We start from the raw sequence: 26,210 nt of genomic DNA on the forward strand, positions 1-26,210 counted from the left end.
TTGGAATGCAGTGTGGGGTGGGGGGGAAGGTGATGCATCCCATAAATTAGGTCAGGTTTATGACCGTGGAGAGGGAGACTGCTCTAAAGAAAACAGCCAACAGTAAAAGGCAGTACATAACTCCTTTGTCCAGAGAAGTGGCAGCTCCCTTCTTCATCCCCTGTACTTCAGGGAGGGGGTATTTTGCAACTGTTTTTTAAACAGTGAGAAACAACTAACCATCCGCCATGCTAACTGTTTTGTACTAGTTAATCCATAGCGGAGAGGAAGACAGGAAGAGAGAAGTATCCATCGCCTCTCTGTCCTTTCCTCCCCCAGTCTTACCACAAGCTTCAGGGAGGCAGAGGTTCATTTATCAAAATAACAGGTAAGGAAGGGAGTGTCATCTCTCCTTCCCAACCTGAGTCACAGCCAAGCCTTCAGAGTAGTGAGATGAGCATGAAACACAGCAATTGCTGCTACAGGTGGATTAGAATTTTCTGATTACATGCTCTTTAGATGAAAAATGACATTTTGAGTAAATTAATATTTTTATTAGGGCAAATACAACAGTACACCCTTCCAAAAACAATTTCAATATAATTTTGATGTTAACATAACAAATGCCTTGATTTTTTTCAGAGATGTGAATATCCATAGGGGTAGTTAAATCACCACAAACAGTGCATCCCGTACAAGATAAAGAATGGAGTACTAATATCCCGCAAAGCATACACCTGCATTCATTAAATTGTTGCTTAATGCTCTAAATGTAGATTTATCTATCTACATATCTATGGGTTGAATACAAGATCACTGTCCTAATGTTTATTGTTTGGTTGCTTATCGTTTTGTATTTGACTAGCAGTGATAACTAAACCTATTAACATTTCCAGTATAAGTTGTTATAGATGAAGTCTTTTTTAGTGGAAGAAGAGAAGAATCTGAGTAGCCTTGCAGCATGGATTTCTGGGGTTATCAGTTTACCTATTCATCTTGCCATGTCAGTCAGCGAAGGCAGCTAACCCTAGGGGCTATATTCCATTTCCAGTAAGAAAGGCAGCCGTTGCTGCATAATAAATCCCGCTGAAATCAAGCAGCTTCACAGAGTGATTTCCTGATGTTTGCAGAAAATATGAAGAGTAGGGAGTGATGAGAAAAATAATCAGAGTGGATTAAAAAAATTGTGAGAATTTCATTTAATAATTTGAAAAGGTGTCATGCCCTTGCCTAAGTAATGCATACTCTGTGTGGCAATGAAACCGTGTACAATGAAGACATTATTATCTTACTCTTCCCTCCAAAATTGTTGTCACAGTAGAGAACAGGCCACAGTGAAGCAAGAAGCAAACACATTTAACAGTGAACAACAGCAGGACTTGGAGGTACCAGTGAAAAGAGAAGGAAACTGTTCTTTTCCTATGCTGCATATGATCTCCACCAATATGAAAGTGGTTCCTCCCTCACAGGGTCTTGGTTTTTAGTGATGTGAAGGTGGCACATGGGCGTTCTCTCTATCTGGCCAGGGAGCCTGAAGAAACGTGCTGTCATACAACCTCCTCAAAACCTCTGCTGTAAAGAGAAAATGCACTTATACTTCTAACCCATGTCGTGCAAAATCCAGGTTATTCAGACACCTCTTTATGCACAGGTTAGCTCGAAGCATGCAAGGGTTGGCTCACACATCACTTCCTACCAGCAGCCAGGCTACAGGGCAGTGATGGCCAATGGGAGTGGTACCACCTTTAACCAGCATTTGCAGAGAGCAACTCTGTTTTGTTAGAAGAGTTGGGAAAGCTTAGTTTGGTTCATAATAACATACCGCATTTAAGTATTAGTTTGCATTTTAGCAAACATGCTAAAGGTTTTTAGCTGCGATGTGTGCATTTGGATGACTAGGTATGCCACACCAGAAAGAAAGTGTTTATGTGCCCAGCGCTAATACCTGAACTATCATAATTATGGTCTGTATATGGCAAATGGAGTGGGTTTGATCTTTCTCTCCTCCAGAAGTTCCCTGCTTTTTCAGCAGAGGCACTCCTGTAAGCTAGAAACGATCTCGCCATTTGGAAGCCTCTTCGGCATTTTGCAGAGCCATACACTGAGGTTACAATTACACCTGCTTCCAAGCTGGGGAACACCTTCCAGGTCTTCCTAGAAGCACAGAATTGGGCCTCGGGGCAAACTGAGAGGGAGGGAAGCACCCACGTGAGGTGGTGCAGCCAGCTGCGGGGAATTTTGCTGAGTGCAGCAGCAGGGCTTTCCCTGCTGCGGTGGGAACACCCTTCAGCCTGCCTCACGTGTGGGATCCTAAAAAGCACCCGTGGGCCCAACTTGCAGCAGGATGCGCTGGCGCAGAGCTACGCCAGTCCCCGCACAGGACGGCTCCTGATGAGCAAGCTCGGCTCCAGATCCAAAGCCAGTGAAATTCAGCACTGGACTCGGGGATATCAGGCTGTTAATTCAGGAGGAATTTTGTCTGGCTCGAGGGACGGCACTGGCCAAGATGTTTTCTCAGGCTTCTCTTGGCAAGTTAATAGATCTGAGTAATGCTCAGCCCTGCAAGGGGCTCTTGTGCCTGCAGCTCTGCTGGCGTTTGCACCATGGCAGAGGTCTGCACATGCTCTCCTCCCAGGGACAGGCATGGGCTGCGGCCTCGCGCCGATTCACCAGGACACCACCTCCATCAAAGCGATTAGGGTCCGGCAACGAGGCTCCCAAGGCACCCGGGGCCGGCTCCCCCTGCTTCGTCATTTTATCTGCGGTGTCAGTGGGGCTGCCAGGGCCGGCGCTGAGTGAGCCCATTTCCCCGGAGCGGAGCATTGTTCCCGGCCTCCGGCCGCCGCGTGGCCCCGCTGATGGACAATACCACCCGTCCCCGACTTCCTGAGCAGACCAGACAGCTTGCTGTTTTCTTCGCGTCTCTTATCACCCCCTGTCATTGAAAGAGAGGTCTGGCTTCAGCTTCAGTTTGGGCTGATAGGCAGCAGCGAAGTGGAAAAAGCACAGGGGAGGGAGGGGAAGAGGAGGAGTAGGAGGGAAAGGAGCTCCATTACTGTTATTATCGGCCCTAATGTTTATTGCTGCTCCGAGTTCATTTGCCTTAACCCTTTGGAAGCTGGTCAAATTAAAGATTATCAAACAGATAAGATAAAGACGCTGTTCTAACGCCCCTAGCTCCTGGCGGAAAAGCAAAGGCTGTGCTCAGGTTTTATTGACCGTGCAGCTTGTGTTGACGCCTTATTGCTGGAGTACAGTGGAGTCCTGAGATAAGACCTAACCCTAAAGATGCCCAGCACTCGCAGCCTGCCAAGGTCCACCAGATGTTCAGGGGCTCAGCGCCACGCAGAATCAGCCCTTTCCTCAAATGCTTCTTCCCCCTCCCTTTCCCCCTCAACATGGTTTCAGTAAAAATGGAGCTTTCTGAATAGGGAGGGGATTTGCATAGGAAAACATGCTAGGGGAAAAAAACATTATGCCTCTTATTTTAAATGGCATTTAGTTATACGTGAGTTTCAGCCTATTGGTTGCTTTCGCCTTTTGCCTTTTCCTGTGGTTCTTTGCAAACAATACCGTCTTTCTGCAAAAGACTGCTGACCCAAGAGTGGAAAGAAGGCAGTTCATGCTGCATTAAAACAAATTTAGATCAGGAACCAAATTCACTGGCATTCTTCTATTCCCTTGGTACCCTAACTGCTCCACCACTCTGCAACAGTGAAAAGAAAAAAATGAAAACTGAGCAACAACACATTACGGCTCATCTTAAATTCCTGAAAATGTTTAATGTGTTCCTTGTTAGGCTTGGGCTTTGCTCATTGATACAGTTTATCTTCCACCTCCTCATATTTACTACGGAGATAGGCGTCTCTTTCTTTATAACTATACTGTTTTTTTCCCTGTTACTATAGATATTATAACAAACACAACCCTTCGCAAAGAAATCAAGCCAGTGCTCTCTGCCTTGTGGATCTCCAGAAGTACCTAGACAGCAGTGCACAGCAGATGCAGTGCTTATTACTGTGGCTCTTTCTGGCATTTGACCTGAGCTTAGCCAAATCATGTACTGAATCTTGCACCAGCAAGGTGCACAGTTACAGGCTCTACAGCTCCGATTTAGTGAAATCTTACTACTTTTCTTAACAGAGTGCACAGGGAATAGCTCAGCTGAAGTCACAGAAACTGCTCTCCTGCGTTGCATCTGGGTTAAGGCACGATGTCCCTGGGCCTGGGGGCAAATGTGGGAGAACACTATGGAATGGGGCGTGAGGGTGATGGTAGAAGAACTGCCTAGTGAGCAATGCGTGCAGCCTCCTCACTCTTTGCAAAGAATGCTTTTAACAAGGCTCTGAGCAATGAGCTGCACCAGATACCCATATATACTGTGGGGCTGACATTACTACTGAGATGTGCTACGTGACCCCTCATTAAAAATTGCTATGAAAAATGCTCCCAAAAGTGCACAAAGGGGGGGTGACTATTTAATAAGATACGCTTTGATATCTACATTACTGAGATACAACTTTTTAGCAGGGGCTGTTGCAATAGGGCAAGGGGTAATGGTTTTAAAGTAGATGAGGGTGGTGAAACACTGGCACAGGTTGCCCAGAGAGGTGGTAGATGCCCCATCCCTGGAAACATTCAAGGTCAGGTTGGACAGAGCGACCAGATCTAGCTGAAGATGTCCCTGCTCACTGCAGGTGGGCTGGACTAGATGACCTTGAAAGGTCCCTTCTAACCCAAACCATTCTATGATTGTATGATAATGGTGAAAACGGAAAATTGCAAGCTAATTAAGAAGCTGTGCTCATTAATTTTTCTTATAATGGGATGAGTTAAAGCTGAAAGGCGACCATTTTAAGAAGGAAATAAGGAAAATAAAACACAAGCCGGGTTTGCAGAAAACTTTGGCCCCTAGTCTCTTGAAATCCTTCCTGACAAAACTTCTCAAGCAAAGAGTGCAAGACTAAACACGCAAGCCAAAGCCTCCACCGAGCTAGGTCTCTGCTCTTTGCTTATGGGAGCTCTGATGTAACAAATCATCTTCCAAGCGATCGTGCTGATTGTGAACGTAACCCTGGCCGCTTTTCAGATGCAGTAAAACTGTTGTGTGCTTAGATCGAGTCTGTTTGTTTTTAGAGGTAAAGCCTTGTCTCTGCTGCAGCGAGCAGAGCTGGGCACGATTCCATTGCAGGTGTCTTACTGAGGACTTGATCTCAGCTTTATTCTGGTGTAAGAGAGAGCAAAAGCTGGCGCTCGGCGCTGGCTTCAGTGAAGGCATATTTTAAAGGGAATCAGCTGAGTTGTAGTAATAAAGAAAGCTTTGGCCTTCTTTCAGGCCACGCTATCTCCTTTTTCTCACATTGTCTTGAGGCTTTAAATTTTCAGTTAAAGTTAATTGAATGAGACAGCGATACATTGCACAGTGAAACCAGATCAATCACTGCGCGAGTCAAAATAGGAGTAATGATGACACTCAGAACAAGAGCTTGGGAAATATGATATTTACATTAAAATATTTTACTTTTTTGTCTCATGGTTTTAAAACCAAATTTTAAAATGCCTTTCTGAATTGCATAACAAATTTCTCTCTGCTTACCTGTATGCGTTTTTGTGCGTGCATTTGGACAATAAAACTGTATAATCATAAAACAAGATTTAGTAATAATGGGATATTTTCGATACAGTTCCGCTGCCTCATTTACATAAAAGGTAAAACAGGAAAACTCACATTGGATAAACTCGTTCTTTTCTCTGAGAGGCAGTCATATGACAGTGAGGCGCATATAAAGCTGTAGGAGAGTTAACTCTCATATTATGTGGCAACAGAGAATTTGACTGCTGTCTCTCCACCTTCCTTCCCTTTAAATATTTACCTGGATGTTGTTTGCAACTCTTATCTTGCAGGTAAAACTTGTCATTACTATTCCCTTATGTTAACTGTATTTGCATGGATAATGAGGGCTTGTTCCTCCCAAAACGGATAACTGAAAGCAAAGACTTAATTTTATGTTCGTGATCTGAGTACTGTAAAAACAACAGAAAGCCTTAATCAGTGTTTTCAGGTTTGCAGACTCTCAGCTCAGTATCTAAATCCTCAGGGTTTTCACTGAGTCAAAGGGCTTTGTTTTCCTGTCAGTATGTAAAGCGCAACGCCACAGGAAAAGTTATCCTGCAGGAACACAAAACATGAAGTGGTGTGATTTCATCAGGTGCTTTTCCACCAGGAACAGGGATACTCAGCAGTTTACATTCAGCAGCAGCAGCAGCTGTTTTTCAAGAACACCCCCCCCATCTCACCCACCCACCCACCCCCCAAAAAAAAAAAATCCATGTTTTCTCCAGTGGAACCTCACCTCTTCTTTCTTTGCTTTCTGATCTGGCTGTACCTCCAGAAAGTGAAGCCCTGACGCTGAAAAATCAATACACTTTAATGATCGGCATGCCAGAGTTTTTTTTGTTTGGGTTGTTTGGGGGGTTTTTTTGTGGATTTTTTTCCTTTTGGAAGCCTGACAGATGCATCTCTGGTTTCAGTGAAAGACTTGAATAATATAAACAAGCAGTCATTCTGTTCCAAGAGAAGCTTTTTTTAATATTCTTATTTTATTGTAATTACCTTATTGTTTTCATATTATGAGCTACTTGTAGAAAAATACAGGAAACATGACTGCAATACAATCCTTTAATCAGGAATAGCTTTGTTCCAGTCATCATTTCCATTCAGTGTTGAAACTTTGATTAATAAGAACAAAATCAGGCCTTGAATTTAGATGTAATATGGTGTTAATATTATGGTTTCATTTGATCTCTGTACCTACTAACTTCTGTGAGACAGCCTGTTAAAAAGTGCCTAGGAGACATTTTGTCCGTAATGCTATTTTCAAGTAAATCTATACACAAAGTAGCATTTCTCAAAAGTACACCAACTTCTTCACAAGAGCCTTTTCAAATCTTATAACATAACTCAGCTGGGGAATTTGTATTATCATATATATTAAATCTTTTTTCTTTTTTTTTTTTTTTTTGCTTGCAGATTACGCTATAATACCTTCACTGCATCATTGTTAAGGCATGTGGACTTTTAACGGAAAAAATACTTTTTTTTTTTTAATACTTAAATGGATTTAATACACTAGTTGTTAGTGTTATCTCTATGTATTATCCAGCACTGCAAATAACGTCACTTTTACTGATTTGCCACCTCCCCCCAACCTTATTTTGGTCTATTCAGCGGCTGAGTGTTTATGTTTTTGAATGAAGGGCTGGAATTAGGTAAAGTATTTTTTTAGATAAACTGTTTTAACAAAAAGCATTTGCCCAAGAAAGCTAAAAGACTGCTCCCAAGCTGTTCGAAAGCAGAATGCAGCTACATACAGCAGGCAATGGCAAGTTATTCTGTTCTTCCTTGTCCATTTTTTTTAACGGAAAGCCAGTATCCTATATAAGGCTCGTTTTCAAAGGATGTTTTTGATATAAAGATTGTGGATCTAAAATTATTACTTACACAGCATTTATAGAAATGAAACTCTAAGTTTTACGATATGGTTTTTATGACTTCAGACTAGGTGGTATTAAAACACCTCACTTCTAGCTAATGGCTTGAATTAGGACTGAATTAAAGGCAATTGTTTTTATACTGAAATTATTATTTTAAGAAGGATTTCCTTGTTTCCAGGCACATATATACACACATACCTAATGTAAATTAAACCGAACTCCAGATAAAAGGCATACTTCCATGAGCACATTACGGTCTGATCCAGATTTTATCAAAGTTAGTGGGTGTCTTTCCCATTTCAAACCAGGTTTTGCAATCCATATTCACACGACCCTCCAGGGGATCCCTCAAGTTGATGCGGTTTTGCATGACTTGGCCTCAAATGTCTGCTGCAGTTTCTAAAATCCCATTACAGGGCTGCAGTAGGAAATAATTTAGTCTAATTTAAGGAAATCATGGCATTTTTTTATTTTCATATCATTTTGTTCTGATCTGTCTGTTTACTCTTTTCTGAAGGCAGGCTGAAATGCTTTTAGCTTAAAGACTGAACTTGTAAAAATGCTGCCTGGAATAGCCTCGGCAGACGTGTTTGTTCCACATCCCCTTCTTCGGTGCAGTATTTCCTTTGGTGGATTTCCTCTGCTCCTGGAAGCAAGCTGTCTAGCTTTCTGGAGCACAATTAAGAAGAAGAATTTCCTACATTTTACTGCACAGGATGAGGTGATTTTGGAAGTTAACATGACCTGAACCACACATGCACAAAAGATAGCATCTGAAAAATGTAGTGTGCGGGCTGCACGGTTAAAAAAACTGCAGCCAGAAAACGCTCGTTAGCTCCACCGCTGGTCAGGCAGTGAAAGAGGGAGAAGAAAGGCAGTCCATGCATTTTTCTGGAAAGCCTGCTGTGTTACCACCATAAAGTGAAATATGTGAGCAGAATTCAGCCTTAGCCTCGTTGCTCTGTAACCAAGCTGGCTTTCTTTAAACCTAGGCAGATCTAATTTTAGTAGTTACTGCTACAGAGAAAAGAAGCTTGTGAGGAGAGATTATATACTTTATTAAATCAGCGCATAGAGTTGGAAAAAGCTAAATATCTAAACACAGTATTTTAATTTTAAAGGAAGATGCAGTCATCTTTTTAATTTAATTAGACATGCAGTCAAAGAAGCTCTTTTCTTGGTTTAATTTTGTTACGTTATTTTTGATGACTGTTTGTGGGATTGTTTTGGTGTGGTAGCACTTTTAATACTTGAACAATAAGGTGAATATGACCAAAGTCTTGGTTTCTGTAATAGTTTCAAGATAATTTCTTTTCATTTATGAGATATTAAGACTTTTCTTTCCATGTGGATGCTCAAAATACCCTAGAAAACAATATGTAGGCATTCAAAAGCTGGATGTTCACTACCGTTGCATGTGGTTACCCGTATTCACAACAGTCTTTCAGCATCATCTGTCCGTGATCACATTTTTATTTGCAAGAGAACAGTTGTCATGTTTGCTCTGTGATTTACATTATTTAAATGAATGGGGGGGAAGCATTTGAAACAGCTCATTCAATAGCATGACTACTACATATGACAACTTCTTATAAAGTGCTCACCATTATACAGCCATAACTCTGGAGTCCAAACCCCGCGCACACACAAAAACAAAGAATAACTCTTTTGGTCTGAAATAGCCTGGTGAAAGGATGCTGCCTCCTGGTGATTTACAGGCATATGAACTTCCACTAAAATTACATCTTAAAGAGAAATACTTTGTCCTTGGAAGAGTCCAACAGCAGCTCCGGCCATGCTCGGCTCACGGGCAAGCGCGAGCAACAGGGAGACCATCGAGGTGGGGAAGGTGGACGCTTCTTACAGTGCCTTTCTCTTCTTTTCCGCAGGATTTTCTACAAGGGGACTGTACCAAAGCCAGACAAAAGCTGAACTGGAAGCCGAGAGTCACATTTGATGTGAGTGACCTTTCTGGCATGCTTTCTACCTGCCAGGTGCTCGTGTCCTCTAAAACCAATCCACAGGGAGGGGAAGGAAAAGGGGGGGCTTTCCCATGGGGTAAGTCAGGCACACAGAGAAATCCCGTTTTCAGTGCCTGCCCCAGGCTGCTGCTCTTGCTTTGAAGACAGCAGGCATCATGGCAGCATGGGGCATCCCTGGTGGCTCTGCCAACCTGCCCGAAAAAGGGCCCGGCAGTTATCAACATTTTGGAAAAGAGCGGGCGCTTGCACAGGGGTGCCAGCAGGAAGAGGCAGGCCGTGACTTGAGCAAGCCAGTTTCCAGGGAGTCCTGCTGCTCCTGTGACGGAGCTGGGGCCAGGGTCACTGCAGGAAGAGCCCAGCCAAGCCCTGTCCCCTCCACGCCCTGCTGCGGGGTGCTTGGGGGGATGTCATCATGCTCCAGGGCACTCCTGACGTGCTGCCGTTCATCCCCTGCGCTGGGGGCCTCATCTGCCTCTCTCCCTCCTTGCAGGAGCTGGTGAGGGAGATGGTGGATGCCGATGTGGAGCTCATGAAGAACAACCCCAATGCCTGAGCCCTGGCTGGGCCTGGCAGGCACCACGGGACCCGTGACGAGGACGTACCCCATGGCCAGCACTGCCATGAGCTGCTGGGGGTAGGGTGGGCAGCCGCCCCTCCCCGTGATGGCTTTATTGCTGGCCTGCCTGTGCGTGGAAGCCCGGTTTTATCCCCCCCCCCCACCGCCTCCTGGTGCCTCTCCCCCCACACATTGTCCAAAGGTCAGCCCTGTCTGGGCTAAATCTGGCTCCTGACATTAACTGGGGAGGGGTCACACCCCACCCCCTGCTACTGTACCTGAAGTACTGATAGGCCAGCAAGGCCACTGATTTCCTTGTTTTAATTAATCACCTTTCTGTTACCTAGGACCTCCGGCGCATTTTTAGTACTTTCTTCCATTTGAAAAACAAAAGCATCTTCTGTCTGCCACCACCCCTCTCCTCCAGCAGCAGCAACAGCAAACCTCTGGGGTTGACGTGGGCTCGCCACCCCTCCAGCCCTTGCTCCACAGCTTCCCCTCTTCTGCCTTTCCTGAACACTCCCTGTTTTTCTTTCCTGCAGCCTTACCTCCACCCCAGCGGCCCATTTCCACCACTTGAACTCTGTAAAAGTTTGGATAACTTGATATAACTTGCAGTGAAATCGCCTTTTGACCATGCCGAATTAATTCCTAATTGCTGGAATCGCTTTCAAACCAGTCAGAGGGGGCCTGTAAGCGTTTTTCAGATCTTCATTTCAGAGTGTGCATGAGTCACAGAGAGCCTTTTTGTCCAGCACCCTCCCAATCCAGGGATTTAGGGTGTTTTGGTTTTTGCCCTCCCAGAATCAACCAATTCCCCTTCCATCTTCTTCCTGCTTACTATAATTAGACCTCGGATGGGAGCTTGAACCATCTCAAAAGATGACTTAAGAAATAAAAACAAAATAAATAAAAAAGCTTTTAAAAAAATAGAAACTTCAAGGTGAGTAAATATTTTTGCACTTTTCGTGCCAAGGTACCCGGGTTATTCAGAGGTCGTCGAGCCCATACATTTCCCGTTGGTTTAGGATCTTCCACCCACCAATTACTCCCATCGTTTTAGCTATAAAGCTATGCTTCGAAATGAGCAAAGGGCGAGATACACGGCGGGGGGGGGAGAGATACGCAGGAGATACACCTCCGAGTGCACCCCTTGCTCTTTTATTTTGTGTTGTGGGGGGCATCCTTGTTAAAGGTGGGGGGGGGTGTGGGGCGGATGGAGGGGCTGAGCGCAGAGCTGGGGTCAGTGGCTCCGGGGTCCGGGGGCACCCGGGAGCGGTATGGTGATGGAAGCGGTGCGGCGGAGACGGGACGGGGCGCGGGAGCAGCCTGCGAGGAGCCGGGCTGCCCGAGAGAGAGGGCTCTTTGTGCGCCTGGCCTGGAAGGGCAGGCGTTTGCCAGAGGTGCGGTGGAAAATGTGCGAGCTGGCGGTGGCCGCGGCCTCGGGCGCGGAGGGGCGCGGAGGGGCGCGGAGGGGCGCGGAGCCGTGCGCGCCCGGGCAGCCGGAGCAGCCGCTTCCTTCGGGGTTGTCCCCGCGGGAGCGCGGCCTCGCCAGCACACGCGGAGAGAGGAACGCGGGGTGCCGGCCGCTGCTTGGGATCCCTCGCTACAGGTGCACACAGTACGCGCCCTCGCAGGGCGGAGAGAAGAGGGTGCAGCGGAGAGGGAAGGGTGGCCTTCTCGCATTCGTTCCACGCGTGTGAGGCTCTCCAGCCCCCACGCCGCACAGTCTCCGCGGCACGTCGGGGCTCCCCCGGCATAACCCAAGGCCGAGTAAGTCGCGGACGCCCCGTCCGTGGAGAGGCCTGGAGCTCCCTGCGGCGCGGGGGACGCGTGGCGTCTCGCACACATTGCCACTCACCCCCGCCCCGCGTGTACACCTCCACGCGTGGGTCTATTTATACACAGCCTCCCGGGGTGCTTTTCCCCTCGAACGGGTAAGACTCCGCGGCTGCGCCTTTTTTTTTTTTGGAATAAAATAACAATAATCCCCCTCCCCGTGGGTGCGTGTACTTTGCATTAGCTATCTCCCCCCCACCCCACAGCGTTCACTCCGCGTGGGTTCTCTGCGTAGCCCTCCGGTGCCGCGGGCTCTGCGGGCCGCCGCACACCCCCACGGCCGAGGGGCTCCCCCGGTGCCCAGCGGTGTACCCCCCCCTCGCCCGGGGGCAGCCGGGGGCTTCTCGGGGGGTCCGGGCCGCGGCGAGTGGCGGAGGGAAGGGGCGAGCTCCGCCGCCCGGCCGCACCGAGGGCTGGCCCCGGCGCAGCGCCTGGGCCAAGCGGTCACAGGCGGCTGGTGGCGGATCTTTGGTGGCGCACGTAGTAAGTTAAAAAAAAAAAAAAAGTATTAAAGCGCATTTATGACAAGGTATTTTTGTATTGTTGGGAACTATTTTCTGCTTACAGTGATTCACTGGAAGGCTTGCTGGTACATCTGAATATTAGTTCACACATCTTCGCAGAGGGCTGGGAACCTTTACATAAGCTGCCAGTTTTCCTTCGACCTCAGGATTGGGTTTTGCTCCTTTTTTTTTCCTTTGGCAGCTCTAACCGTGGTGCAGTCAAGAGAAGCATTTTTACTCCCCGTTTTCGGTGTCTATATTGGTGGGCGAGCGGGGAAGATGGGAAGGCAAAAATCGGTTCTAGACCAAGCGGTCCCTCCGAGGTGACCTTGTGCTGGATGTCTTTTTGCGGCTTTTGTAGAAGAAGAAAAAAAGGAAAAAAAAAAAAAAGAAAAGCTACTGGTCGTGAGAAGACAAAACGTGCGTCCCAGCACTGCCCCGCTGCCTTCTACAATTTGGCAAAGGTCCGAACTGCTTTTCGGTTTCCCCACCACCACCTTCCTACCCGATTTTGAATTGCTCTTAAAGTACCGCTCTTTGCAATGACCACGGAATCACTCCTTGAAAACGAAATCATTTTTTTAAAAAAATATAAAACCAACACGCGAGGATTTAGGGAGATATCTATATATGTAGCTAACATACCAGTTACAGACTCATGTTCTGTACAACAGTTTAATGTGCACGTCAACCGTTTTGTTCGTGCAGGTAGGGAAAGATACATCCCCCCCCCGCCCGTCTCACGTCTCATCTGGGATCATTAAACCTTCGTTAAGTTAAAAGGCTACTTCCAGCAGTAAATAACCGAGCGTGTCCCCAATCCCCCGCGCCTTCCACAACCGTCCCACCGGCAGCAACCGCAGCGAACAAAGCAAATGGCAAGGTGGGCTTTGCTTTTGCTCCCCGGCGCGCCCGAGAAACGCTTAGCCCGGCTCTGCCGGCTGCGGAGCGGCAGCGCTGGCCGGGAAGGCCCGTCGGGGGCCGGGGCCGGGGCGGGGGCGCCGACCCCGACCACCGCGCCCAGGCAAGCGGGGAGGCTCAACCCGCGCCGCTGCTGCGGGAGAAGCGGGAGAGTAACGGCAGCGCTGGGCGGTGGGGGCTGCCCGGGCCGTGCAGGCGGGCAGGGAGCAGGAGAGAGGGCCCGGCGCCTGCCCCCCGGGTTGCGGAGGGCTGGGGCCCGCCCGGGAGACCCGGCCCGGCCGTGCTCGGCCCGGGAGTTGCGGGCTGCCGGCTCCCTGCGCAGCGCCGGGAGTTGCGGGCAGCTAAGGCAGGGCCGCCCCCCATCTCCCAGCCGTAACTCAGCCCCTCGCCTCCGCCGTGAGGGCCGCTGCCCTTCCCCCGGGGCCTGTCTTGCCAAAGGTAGAACTGCCACGAAAGCCGCTTTTTTTTTTTTTTTTTTTTTGATGGTTTTTCCCTCTCCCGAGGCCTTTCAGGGGCGCTGGAGACCACCGGCCACTCGTGGGCTGCAAAATCCCCGCCGGGAGCAAGCAGCCTGGCGGGGGCCCTGCGGTGGGGTGGTGCCGCAGGGGCACAAGCTCCTGCCGCCCCTGCCAGAGGGCCGGGGCGGGGGTCGGCCCTGCCCCGCCGCCCTCCTCCCCGGCCCCGCCGCGGAAGGCCGGCGAGACAAAGCGACGGGGGGTTTCCTCGGGGTCGCGGAGCAAAACCGCCAGCGCCATCTAAAAATACACCTCCTGCTCGCAGCGTCAGCCTGAAGGGTAAAAAGCAAAGGGGGGCGGGGGGAACAGACCCGCTACCCGGGCGCGCACAAGCCGGGCTAGGGACGTGGTGGGAAACGGCTTCACGGCCAGCTCCGGCCGCTCGGAGACGGATCGATTGCCCTAAGTGTATTTAGGGAAACAGAACTTAGGTGTAAGCTGGGGGAAACGGTGGAGTCCCCCGCCTCTCCACACGCACCCCCCCACACCCACACCCCGGCCCCTTGCACCTCAAGCAGCCGCGCCCCCCGGGCGGACACGAGGGTCACATCCTCTTCCCTCTCCTCGCCCGGCCGGGCGGGCGGACACGGGGCTGCCCCGGGGCAGCGCAAGGAGAGGGGGACCGGCCTCTCCGGCCGGGGGTCGCCGCCCACCCCGCTCGCCTGTGGGCGGCAGGTTTGCAGGGGTGGGAGGCGAGGGGAGGCCCCCCAGCCCGCTGGCGGGGCCGCGCTCCCTGCCTCCCCGTGTGACCCCCCTTCACCTCTGATAGTTCGCTGGCGGAGCATTGTCTCCAGACACAACAAACCCAGAAAGGAGCGCTGGAGCAGGCAGAGCTCCAACGTTTTGACGGGTGGAAGAAAAACATCAACAGATACTTTGCAATTATTTGGTGATGGGGGCTAGGGGAGGCGGGCGGGGGAGAGGTCGGTTCGCGGCAGCAGACGCTAATTGCAACCTTTGCTTTGCTAATGAGATCGCACCGGTTCATTCCGCGCTCCGTCCCCCCCTCCCCGCTCCTTTACCCCCCTTCCGCTCCCGGCGGAGCGCTTCGGGGGCGGGGAACGGCGACGGGAGAAAACGGTAATTTTTCTGCAATTCGTTATTCGGCGTTTAAATCCGTCCCATCCTTGAGAGGCGAGGTTAGAAGCGCTGGCCGGCTGAGGGAAAGAGGCGAGCAGCTTCTCGCTGGCAGAAGCGGGGTGCGGGAGCGCCCGGATCCCGACCGCCGCCCCGCAGCCTGCGCCCCGCACCCCGCCGGGCTCCCCCTCCCGGGGCGACGGGGCTTGCTAGAGCGACGTGCCCCTCCGCTGCAAACATATCTCACCCAGTCGGAGCGGGGAAATACCTATCTGTACACACACATATACAGAAAGAGCTCCAGTAGAAACCCGAATCAAAAAGGCACTGCGAATGTATTTATACTGGGCAATCTTGAAAGCACCGACGTTGTTTAAACAATTCTCTTCTGCTTTGGACGATATTATCAGTACTTTTACATTATCGTTCAATGGAAAACATTCTTCTTTTTCCTTATTTCAAATATTTATTTAAAAAAAAATTAAACTCGGCCGCTTAAAAGTTCTGGCAAGTAAATAAATTCCAGGAGCGGTGGGGGGAAAACGGCAATGGCGTTTCTTCTAAACCGAGCCCTTGCCTTCCGAGGGACGACGGCTGAAGCGATATGACCTGTTTATTCATCGATTCATATAATATATAAATATCCTGAACTCATGAGTGTAATAATTTGCGTTTTTTCTGCTGGAGGAAATTCAGCTATTTTAAGAGTTAATGGTTCTAAATGTGTTGGTTTTCCTGCATTCTCCCCAGAGGTGATGGAGGCTGGAAAGGAGGGGGGATTCCAGTTTGGGGGTTTCATTGTTGTTGTTTTAATTCTGCTGAAAGCAGCCTCAAGCAGCTGACCTGAATGTGGGGTAATATACTGCACAACCAAGCCCCCTGACACCTAAAGGTCAGGTGAAAGTCTCCAGCAGGTAAGTCGCGGGCCGGCTGCCCGCCAAGCTCACTTGCTCTCTGCCTCACAAATTGTTCCCTTCTGCCCACCCAAGTCGTTTCAAGCTGTGTTTATTTAGGGGGCAAAAAAATTGCCGACCACCCAATTCCCATTCAGCCGGAGAGCTTGTGAGCTCTCACCGGTAGCCCGGGCCGCCTTTTCTTTTCCCCATCCCAGTGCTTTTTAATGGTTATTATTTTGCGGCACACGCATACGAAGGAAGGCGCAAGTTACGGGCCTACAAGGTCGCGGAGATGGGCGCAACAGAGGCGCTTGCTTGGGGGGCCGAGGGCGAAATCACCCCTCCCCAAACACCGTGCCGCCTCAACGGAGGGAGCGTTTGCTGTTGCCTCCCCGGCCTCGCAGTACGAAACGTCGGCGGGCTGGCGAGGCCGGGTCGGGACAAAAACGAGTACCTCGGAGTGCATGGGCTTCCCTGCGGGGCTGTGCCGCCTCCTCCCTCACTCCCTCCCTCCCTCCGCGCCGCGGCCCCCCGACGGCCCCGCTCCGCCGCGCCCGGTCCCCCTCCGGCACCCACCGCCCCTCGGTGGGTCAGCAAATATCGCCTCCGGAGTCGCTTCCCAGCTCTCTGGATGCCAGCAGCGTTCCCACCAAACTAAACCCAAGGGCTGAGGGGTTAGTTGCAAGTGACACCGAGGGGCCCTGCTCCTGCCGGACCAGCCGCAGTGACCCTCGGGAGAGCTGGGGCTTGCTTCTCCGGCCCTCCAAGCAGGCCTTTTAGGACGGCTTCCTGCAAAATGAGGGTATCCTGTCCTCCTCTACGCACCCGGCCCTTTGCTACCGCTGTTCCCATCGCCAGCCCCCGGCTGCGGCAGGGATAACCTGCCCGTTGCCCTAGGTGCGTGTGTAAAGTTTTAAGGGGGTTTGCGCAGCATCGCTGCGAGGAGTCCCCGCTGCCCGCCGCGGTCGCGCTGCGCAGCGCCCGGCAGCGGGGCTGCACCCCCGGCCCCGCAGAGAGTCCCCCGAGCAAGGAGCCGGCCCTCCCCCGCCGATGCGGCTATTGTTTCGTTCAATTAGGCTCCGCTTGATAAAAAACAATCGCTCGTTAACCCTCGCCCTCCTCCCCCCCGGCTGGTGTGTTGTGAATGGCGACATCGTCTCCCTTGACCCCCGTCTCCTTTTCTGTCTTTCTGTCCCCTGAAAAATGATTCCGCGAGCTCTGATTGAATTTTATTCCTTCCTGACCTGGCCCGTTTTTATTGCATGGACACCATCAATCTTGACCTAACGCGACGTTTGTTTATTACTTTGGAAAGAAGCGAATGGCTTTATGAGCCCCAGCGTCATTAAACCAGGAGGGCTACGCTCACCGCGGCACCGCACCACCTTTGGGGCGGATTCACAACAGAGACAAGCCGCCGGGGAGGCGAGGAAGAAGAGGAAAGTAAAAAACAAAACAAAACAAAACAAAAATCTAAAAAAATAAAACCACCACGCGGAAAGGGTAAGTGGGATCCTCCCAGCCTGCCAATTCGTGTGCGAGATGCCGGCGGATCGAAACCCATGCACGTCCCCGGGGAGCACCCAGCAGCTCCTTCACACCACACTCCAGGCCCGCTAGGTCCAGGCGGAGCGCCTCTTGCGCGGCTTGCCGCTTAAACTTGTGCTGGCCCTCCGCGCCGCGCCGCGCCACCTGCGCCCCCGCGCAGGGACACCTCGGCCTCGGGGTCCCCGACGGCGCCCAGCGCCGGGCTCCTCATCCCCCTGAACCCCCCCAAAAAACCCCACCGGCCCATCTCAAAACGAGGGAAGTATTTCGCCAGCGTGCCCGGCCACGACGCGGGGAACCGGGGGGCAAAACATGGACTCATCACGCCGAGAGGCTTAAATTACTTTACAAGCGAAATTAATTGAAAGCTAACGTTTAATTAGCGGTTGCTGTTGAAATGAGTGATTTCGGGAGGAGGGTTGGGGGGAGGGTTTCTAAGCTTCGCACCGCAGCCCTCCCGTACCTGCCTGCGTGCTGCGCAGCCATGTGCGCGCCTCGGCGCTGCACGCTTTTGCCTACGCAATGAAGACGGCGTAGTAAAGACTGCGCATTGCTACCTCACGCTCATCTTCACGTGGGTGCCGAGACGCGCTCACCCCAGCCCACCCATCCCCCAACCCCCCCCGCGACCGTGCGCGACGGCTCCTTCCTGCGCGGCGGCACCACGCCGCCTCCCGCAAAACCCGCACCGGCCTTTGCGTGCGCCGTTTGCGACTCGCCCGCAACGCGCAAGCGAAGCCGCCAGAGCCCAGCGCGAAGCTTAAAGCTCGCCCCGCTCCGGCCGCGTATTTCTGGGGAGGCGAGGGCAGAGGACACCCTGCCCCCGCAGCACAGTCGGCCGGTCAATCCGCTGCCACCCCCAGGGCTCCCGACAGCGTTACGAAGTTAAGCCCGACTATGAAAACAGCCCCGCGCTAACTTCGGAGCGCTTTTCCCGAACTTCGTGACTTCCAGAAAGGGCCCCAGATACCGTAAACCGGCCGCTGGGAAACATTCCCTTAACGTCTCCATCCACAACACAGTCTCACCGTGGTCTCCCTCTGACCTGGCCTGCGGGGGTAGGGAAGGGGTTTTAACCCCTGTCCTCTCAACTACTTGCATGCACTCCTCTGCAATTTTTTTTTAATGACGTTTGCAAAGCATAATATGAATTGTCACTCGCTTTAAGAAGAAATTCCGAGGAGAAAACTCAGAAGGGAGAATATTCCTTTTCTCTGCGTTTTCTTCAGTTTAAGTGACAGATGAGCAAACGCAAGTAAGAAACCACCAGAACCAGCTAAAGGGAATGGTCCCTCAAATTAATAAAAAAGAAAAAAAAAAAAAAGGGTGGGGTGGTGTTTTTTTTTTCCCCTAGATGAAAAGCAAAGCAATAGTTTTGGAAAAAAATAAAATCAGCTTGAGCTACAAATACAACACAAAGCGCCGTGCTAACCTGGCACCTAACGGACCGCTCTGCAGGCAAGGCTGGGGCCGCGTCCCCGCTCGCTGTGCGCGCCGCCACCAAAGACGCAGAGGCCCTTACGGATGCACCTTCCAGCCGCCGCCTGGGCGCACGTCCGTGCCCACCTCCGCGCAGGGTCCCACCGCGTCTCTTTCGGCCTTCAGGGCTAGCCCAGTTCTGCCGGGAGACAATCACAGGTCAGAAGGGACGCTCGGTTTTGCCTCCTGCTCGCAAGGGGACGGGCCGGAGGGACGAGGGCCCGGGCCCCGCTGCCCGCAGTTGCTGGCGCTGACCCCCTTTAGGGGCAGGGGCGCTGCGCGCCTGCGGTCGCCCCGCTCCGCTGCTCTGCCCCAGCCCGGGAAGGTTTCTAGCAAGGCCACCGGGCCTTCCCCGCCGCCAGCAGCGGCAGCAGCGGCGTGTCAGGCCGGAGGCACCGGCCTGTGCCCCGGGCGGGCGGCCTCCCGCTAACCGAGCCCGCATGATTCACTGCCTACGGGGCGGGGGGACACACACACGACACCCTCTGCACCCCTTAATGTTGTGTTCGTTGCGAATAACTTCTGTGCGGAGGGGGAGAACAGAAAAAAAAAAAAAAAAAAAGCCGAACGATAATAACGTTTTGTTTTAAAACCCAAGCCGAAGCACGCGTGTGCGGGGAGCCAGCCCGTCGCAGCCAGAACCGGCAGGTGACCTCCGCCGCGACCACGCATGTCACTTCAGGAAAGGGATCCCCTCCCGGGGGCTGGGGGGGCGGGCAGAGGATCCCGCCACGACCTACCTGGAGGCCTAGCGGGACGTTTGCCTTCGCCCCCTCCCTGCCTGCCAGCCGCCCCCCCCCCCCCCCCCCGGCCAGGCGAGCCCCCTCCACCCGCCCCTTTTGCAGCCAGGACCGCGGGGAGCGCAGGTTGCGCGTTTCCTCCTCCTCCTCCCCCCCTCCCCGCGGTGCCGGGGCCGCGGAGGGCAGCGGGCCGCCCCGGGGCATTAGCAGTAATTATAGACGGCACTTGTTCAAGCCCCACACAGCCCCCCAGGCCTCCCCAGCTCCCCTAGTCAAGCAGCACCACTGACAATGCAACGGGTGATTAAACAAGCCTTGCTAACAACCGCTTTCCCTCCGATTTATTTTCGCCACAAACACCCTACCGCTGCAGACGGCCGAGCAAACCCAAAATACAGGAAAGCCGGCGCCCGATCGCAGCAAAAATAACAGGCAAATAGTACATGCGACCGCCTCTCTACCCTCTCCGTTCTTTAATTTTTAGTTTTATTTTAAATACCGGGCGGCGGGGGGGGGGTGGACAGCGTTACCGTGCAGCCACCCCTCTGGCAAACCCAGCTGCCGGGGGCGGAGGGAGGGAGCTGCCGCCGCCGGGGCTCCCCTTTCCGAGGAGGGGGAGCGAAGGAGGGAGGCGGCCAAAGCCCCGCCGTGCCCCCGGCACCGCAAGCCCGGGCACAAGGAGAGGGGAGGCGGGAGCCGCCGGCTCGGCTGCGCCCCGCTCGGGACCGGGACAGGGACGCTGGGGAGCAGAAGGTGAGCCCGAGCGGGAACAGGGCACCTTTTGTTTCCCTTTATTGGTGAAAAACGGGGAGCTACGATTAACACGTGCCCCCCGAAGCGAAGGCGATCAGCTTTGCTCGTCCTTCCCTTCAGCTTTACCATAACCGGACGACGGAGCGTTTTGAGTTTCTCTCACCCAACTTAGCAAACAAATAAATATAAACAAGGCCGGTAATCTCTTTAGAGGCACTAGCACGAAAAAAGCAGAGACTATGCGGTACTTAAATGAACATATTTTAAGCCAACCTTATAAAACGACACACCCCCACACACACCCCCGGTTCATTCGATCTGCTGAAGGTGTTTTCTGAATATTAGATTATTGCTTTGGAGGGGAAGCACAGCTCAAAAGCGAGGTAATAAGGTTTAACTGTAAATACCGTGGTATTTATTTACAGTGTAACCCTTTACAATGCAACAGCAATTACTGCTAAGTGTTGCCTTTAGATAAGAGATACTGATAGGAAACTGTATTATCTTGAAAGCAAACTTTAGGCCTTAAATCTCTCTAATCAAATAATCTTCTTCCCAAGTCTGACTGACAAGGCAGATTCTTTTAAGTTAATGAATTTATTGCATTTTGGTGGTTATTTACAAAGGGGGAAGGTGATCCCCATTGCCCGTAGGTTCTTAATTGCAAATTGTCCAGAAGGTGAGATTCTTGATCTGACAAGACGTCAGTCTGTGCAGCACTCATCTACTACCCTGGTAGTAATTTTTTTTCCTCCCGATTTAAGGAAAAAGGAGGGAGGGAAAGAGACAAAAAAAAATATAAAAATAAAAAATTTCCCGAACAACTATATAGGAAAAATTCCCACACAAACTCTTTCTGAAATAATTTCAGTCCGAGCAATTGGGGCACTTCCAAGAGACCAGCAATGTCCCTAAAGGACAGGAGTAAAGCAGAGCTAGAAATGTGTAAGGACAGGCTGTATGAGCACCCTTTAATCCAACTACTTTTTTTTTTTTTTCTGAAATAAAATAGTGTTTAAAAATATATATTACAGAAGCGGCTTCACGGACGTGATTGCGCGCACTGCTACCAATTCTACGAAGCGGCGATTTATACGCTTACATTGTATTTAAGAATACACGTACTACAGAATATCTGGCATCTGCTATACATCGTGGGGTTTAGAAACACATGCAATGCGTATATGACGCTATGACTAAATACGTAATCCTTCTTTAAATATAGATACATATGGAAATCCTATGTATAAATACATTTGAAATACACACGCAGAGATGGATAGCTCGATATATACACGGTTACACAAGGGCAGGAACCTCGTGCATGTACTTCTACCTCGGAGTTATCGCTTCATATATCCTTACATAGGCACGTTATTTAAGAAGCCGTAACATAGTCACACTACTGTGCATGGTCAAATGTTTCCAGGTCTTGCCCATTAATTGCTAAGAAAACGTGTTTGTTTATTTGCCAACTCAGAGCTGCCACGGGAAAGTATTTTTTTCCTAGCGGATAAGGCGAGCTGACTAAGTGGAACATATTGCAGAAGAGACTGAAAAGGGATTTTTTCGACCTGGCAGTTCCTAAATGGTCTTTGGAATTTGTGCGGAGGGGAACGAGCTGTTCCAGCGACAACGTTAGTTATGAAATCCCTTTTCCCTCTCTTTCTCTCGCTCTCTAAGTGAAAGTATTGAAATATACAGACGTGTAAAGGATCATTCCAACTGAATGGTAATTTATTAATAAACAAACAATGCAATACCTTCAGAATATTTTCAACAAAAAAAAAAAGAAAAATATTGATAGAATAAGATTAATACAGTTTCCCTTTTTATATATAGTGAAAAAATCAGCGTTTCAGTCAATTTTAACGTCACTTTTCAGGGAAGGGGGAAACACTTTCTGGCGTTTGGTCCGCAACATCCAACTACAAATTAAAAATAAATTACTATGTCGCAATTTACATTTTAAAACAAGTCCTTGCAAAAGAGGAAGGCGGGGGGAGAGGGGAGGGAAGAAGCTGGAACTCTACGCTGGACTTTTCGCCCCCTTTTAAACACGGGGCATGCCAATACCTTAAGGGATGGGGAAGAGGTGGGGGGAGGAAGTATTTCTCAAAGCAATTAAAAAAAAAAAAACTTACGTGTTATTGGAGTAACACTGTCCTTTAACAAACCAAGACATGCTTTGGGGCTGTCTCTGTACAAAAGCTTTTCGCGTGAGCCCGCTTCCCTCCGCGGGCGCGGCGGGGGCCGGCGGCGCGGCGGTGTCCCCGCGGCGGTGGCGGTGTCCCCGCGGCGGTGGCGGTGTCCCCGCGGCGGTGGCGGTGTCCCCGCGGCGGTGGCGGTGTCCCCGCCGTCTCCCCGCGGTGCGGCGCGGCGCGACGCGGCGGGCTCAGAACTTGCCGCAGTCGTAGACGAAGGCCCCGGAGGTGCGGTAGAGCGGCTGGCTGCCGGGGAAGGCCATCTGACAGCTGCCGCCGCCCCCCGCCCCGCCGCCGCCGCCGCCGCCGCCGCCGCCACCGCCCCCCGCCCCGCCGCCGCCGCCGCCGCCGCCGCCCGGCGAGGCGCTGAGGCCCAGCCGCGGCGCCTCGAAGACCTCCCTCGGGGCGGCGGCGAAGCCCTGCTGCGGCCCCGCGTAGCCCGCCGCGCCCGCCAGCGGGCCCAGCTCCCCCGCCGCCGCCGCCGCCGCCGCTGCCGCCGCCGCCGCCTGGTTGAGGTACCAGGAGGCCAGGCGGCCCTGGTGCGGGTGCGGGTGCGGGTGGTGCCCCTCCTGGTGGCCGCCCGCCGCGCCGCCCAGCCCGCCGTGCCCCAGCGCCCCGCCGCCCCCCGCCCCGCCGCCCCCCGCCCCGCCGCCGCCGCCGCCGCCGCCCGCGGGCATGGCGTAGTCGGGCAGCGGGTCCTCGGCGGGGCTGGCGGCGGCGGCGGGGGGCAGGTGGCCGGGTCGGTCGGCACCGCCCGCCGCCGCGTAGAGGCTCATGGCCTGCATGTTGCAGTGGTAGGTGCCGGCGGCGGCGCCGGCGGCCGCCTGGCCGCAGGGCGAGCCGTAAACGGAGCTGTGTCCCGGCGAGTAGCCGCCGAGGGAGAGGGCGGGCGGGATGCCGGTGCGCGGGGCGGCGGCGGCGGGGGCCAGGAGGCCGGCGCCCAGCTCGGCGGCGGCCTGCGGCGAGCCCCGCAGCGAGGTCATGATGTTGTCCACGCTGAAACCCGGGCCGTGGTGGTGGGGGGGCGGCGGCGGGGGCGGCGGCGGGGGCGGCGGCGGCGGCTCGGGGCCCTCCAGGCTGAGGGAGCGGCTGGAGGGGAGGGTGCTGCGAGGGCTGCCGCCGCTGGAGAGGCTGCTGCTGCTGTCGGGGCTCTCGATCTTGGGCACGGCGCCGAGCGGCGGCGCGGCGCCCGGGGGGGACACGGCCTGCGGCGGCGAGGCCGTGCCGTTCTCCGTCTTGATGTCCTGGATGCGGACGGGCGGCGGCGGCGGCGCGGCGCTGCCCCCGGCGGGGCCGCCCTCGGGCTCGGCGGCCGCGGCGGCGGCGGCGGGCGGCGGCGGGCGCGGCGGGGCATGGTCCTTGAGGTGCAGGCGGTCCTTCTCCTCCTTGTCCTTGACGGCGTCCTTCTTCTTGAAGCGGCGGCGGCGGCGGAGGAAGCTGCCGTTCTCGAACATGTTGTAGGAGTCGGGGTCGAGGGTCCAGTAGCTGCCCTTGCCGGGCTTCTTGTCGTCGCGGGGCACCTTGACGAAGCACTCGTTGAGGGAGAGGTTGTGGCGGATGCTGTTCTGCCAGCCCTGCTTGTTGTCCCGGTAGAAAGGGAACCGCTCCATGATGAACTGGTAGATCCCGTTCAAGGTGATCTTCTTATCGGGCGCGTTCTGGATGGCCATGGTGATGAGGGCGATGTAGCTGTAGGGCGGCTTCACCATATCCTTGGGCTGCGGCGGCGGCGTGTAGGGCCCGTAGGCGCGGGCCATGCCGGCCGGGTACTGCTCGTGGGCCGGGTGGGAGTACATGCTCATCGGGGCCGGCATGGCCGTGTAGCCCCCGCCGGCCGCCGCCGCGGCGGCTCGGTAGTAGCTCTGCTCTCCGCCGAGGTACGGCACCACTCCCAGGGAGTTGGGACTGGACACGGAGTAGCGAGCCTGCATGTCCTCCCGTCAGCTTTCCCCCACCCTCCCCGCCGGACCAAACAGCGCGTCCCTTCCCCCTCCACCCCTCCGCCGCTCCGCGGACCGAGCTGGACCGGGCGGCCGGGCAACCCCCACCCCCCCACCCCCCCGGCGGAGCGCGGAAAAAGGGAGGAAGAATAACGACGGCAGCGCCGAAAGTCTCCTCTTCTTCGCCCAGGAAAGCCCACCGGCAAGCTCCGCACTCCACCCGGAGGGGGGGGGTTCGAAAAAAAAGGAAAAAAAGGAGGGCAGTGAAAAAGGGGAAAAATGCTTTTAAAAAGAAAACGGGGGAGGGAAAAAAAAAAAGTAATCGCAGCGGAGAAAGCAACTTCCAAACGCAGAAAGAGTATTAAGAAAATAAAACCTTTGCAAAGAGGCTCCCACGCTCCCAGTTCCTTGTTCCACGGGGATCTGCAACAAGTTGTCTGCAAAGGAGGGACAAAAGTAGAGGGATGTGTTTTGTTGGCTTTTTTTAAGCGAGCAGAAGAAGAAAAAAATCCACCTTCCCGATCTCCCAGTGCAAAGTCTCCCTGTCTCTCTCCCTCTCGCTTTTTTTCAGTCTCTTTTTCAGTCGCAGGCTGCTTTGGGAAGCATCGGAAAAACTCCTGAACTTTTGAGCATCCGTCACCACGGCGAGAACTTTTTTACGCACTTAGAGTTTTCTCCCTTTTTTTTTCCTCCCTCTCCTCTCTCGGTCTCCTTTTTTTTTTTTTTTCCTCTCCTTTTTTTTTTTCTTTTCCTCCTTTTGCGGGCGGCCCAGCTCCGCCCCGCCGAGCCGCGGCGGCCAATGAGGGCCGGGAGACACCCGGGGCTCTGAATGAGGAGGGAAAAAAAAAAAAAGAGGAGCGAGCGAGTAAAAAAAAAAAAGAGAGAGAGAGTAAAAAAGAAGGAGGGGGGGGGAAAAAAAACCCCGCAGCAGCCCTGGGAGCTGCAGCTCTCGGGGACCGGCCACACACGCTCGCCGGCACACGCGGGCGCCCTGAGCGCCGCCGAGCCCCGGGCTGGCGCGGGCCGCTGCGCACCCGCGGGGAACTTCCCGCGCCCGCGCATTTTGCGCGCCCGTGCCCTACTGCCCCGTGCTTGCCCGCCCACCCGCGTCCTTACGCGCGCGGTCACCCTCGCACACGCACGACGTGCATGCTTGCACCAGTGTCTGTGTGTACATATGTATGTATATGCTCCCCCGGAGCTCTTCCCACCCACGCGCGCACCTCGCGCTCCGCCACGCGTGTTTCTCCCCCACTTGTTTGTTTCTTTCGCTCGTTCCCCTGTTTTCCCCCCACGCTCCCGCCCGGCTCCCCCCTCCCCTTCCCTGCGGGCTGCCGCCTGTGTCCGCCGGCAGGCTCCACGGCGGTGCGCCGGCTCCCTCCCTGCCCTCCCCGGGCACGGGCCGCTGCCTCACCCCGGCTGCCTTCCACCCGCCACGCCCGCGGGGACGGAGGGGAAAATGGGGGTGGGGGTCTGGGGGTGCGTGGGGTGGGACGCCCCTGCCCCCAGCAGCAGCAGCCACCCTGCCCGCAGCCAGCTGCCTGCCTGCCTGGCCGAACGCCGCTGAAGAGATCGCATTCCTCCGGTTGACAGGGCTTTGATGAGTCCTCCAAAGCTCCTCTCTATTAATCAGCCACCAAGGGCTTCCCTCCCTCCGCCTGCAAAGCAAGCGCCCGTTGCCTCCGCTGTTTGTAAACACGGGCGCGGTTCTTTGTGCGGGGTCTTTAGCTCGCTCGTTCAGGTAATCTTTACAGACCTTCTGGGATGTGATATGGAAAGCGGGT

General features: G+C 53.3%; 2 protein-coding genes across 5 annotated transcripts in view; one reads left to right on the forward strand and one right to left on the reverse strand.

Annotated features, from left to right (window-relative positions):
• GMDS (GDP-mannose 4,6-dehydratase) overlaps window positions 1–10,947 on the forward strand; it is a 421,773-nt gene extending 410,826 nt beyond the window's left edge. For all 3 annotated transcript variants that reach the window (XM_064443492.1, XM_064443490.1, XM_064443491.1), the window contains 2 exons: window positions 9,363–9,431; window positions 9,946–10,947. In XM_064443492.1, coding sequence (XP_064299562.1) covers window positions 9,363–9,431; window positions 9,946–10,008 — 132 coding nt within the window. In that variant the 3' untranslated portion in view covers window positions 10,009–10,947. The remainder of the gene's footprint in view (window positions 1–9,362; window positions 9,432–9,945) is intronic.
• An 11,044-nt stretch (window positions 10,948–21,991) lies between these two features.
• Window positions 21,992–25,453, reverse strand: FOXC1 (forkhead box C1). 2 transcript variants are annotated; one of them, XR_010371575.1, is made up of 2 exons: window positions 22,427–25,453; window positions 21,992–22,210 (listed from the first exon to the last, which is right to left on the reverse strand). XR_010371575.1 is itself a non-coding variant. In XM_064443493.1 (2 exons), exon 2 carries the CDS (start codon window positions 24,415–24,417, stop codon window positions 22,678–22,680), a length of 1,740 nt encoding a protein of 579 aa, XP_064299563.1. In that variant the 5' UTR covers window positions 24,418–24,863; window positions 24,941–25,453; the 3' UTR covers window positions 21,992–22,677. The 2 variants fall into 2 exon arrangements, 1 of the variants encoding a protein (XP_064299563.1); XM_064443493.1 differs by having other exon boundaries at window positions 21,992–24,863; window positions 24,941–25,453.
• Between the last annotated feature and the right edge of the window lie 757 nt (window positions 25,454–26,210).

This window comes from Phalacrocorax carbo, chromosome 2 (genome assembly GCF_963921805.1).
Source record: "Phalacrocorax carbo chromosome 2, bPhaCar2.1, whole genome shotgun sequence".
Lineage (NCBI taxonomy): Eukaryota > Metazoa > Chordata > Aves > Suliformes > Phalacrocoracidae > Phalacrocorax > Phalacrocorax carbo.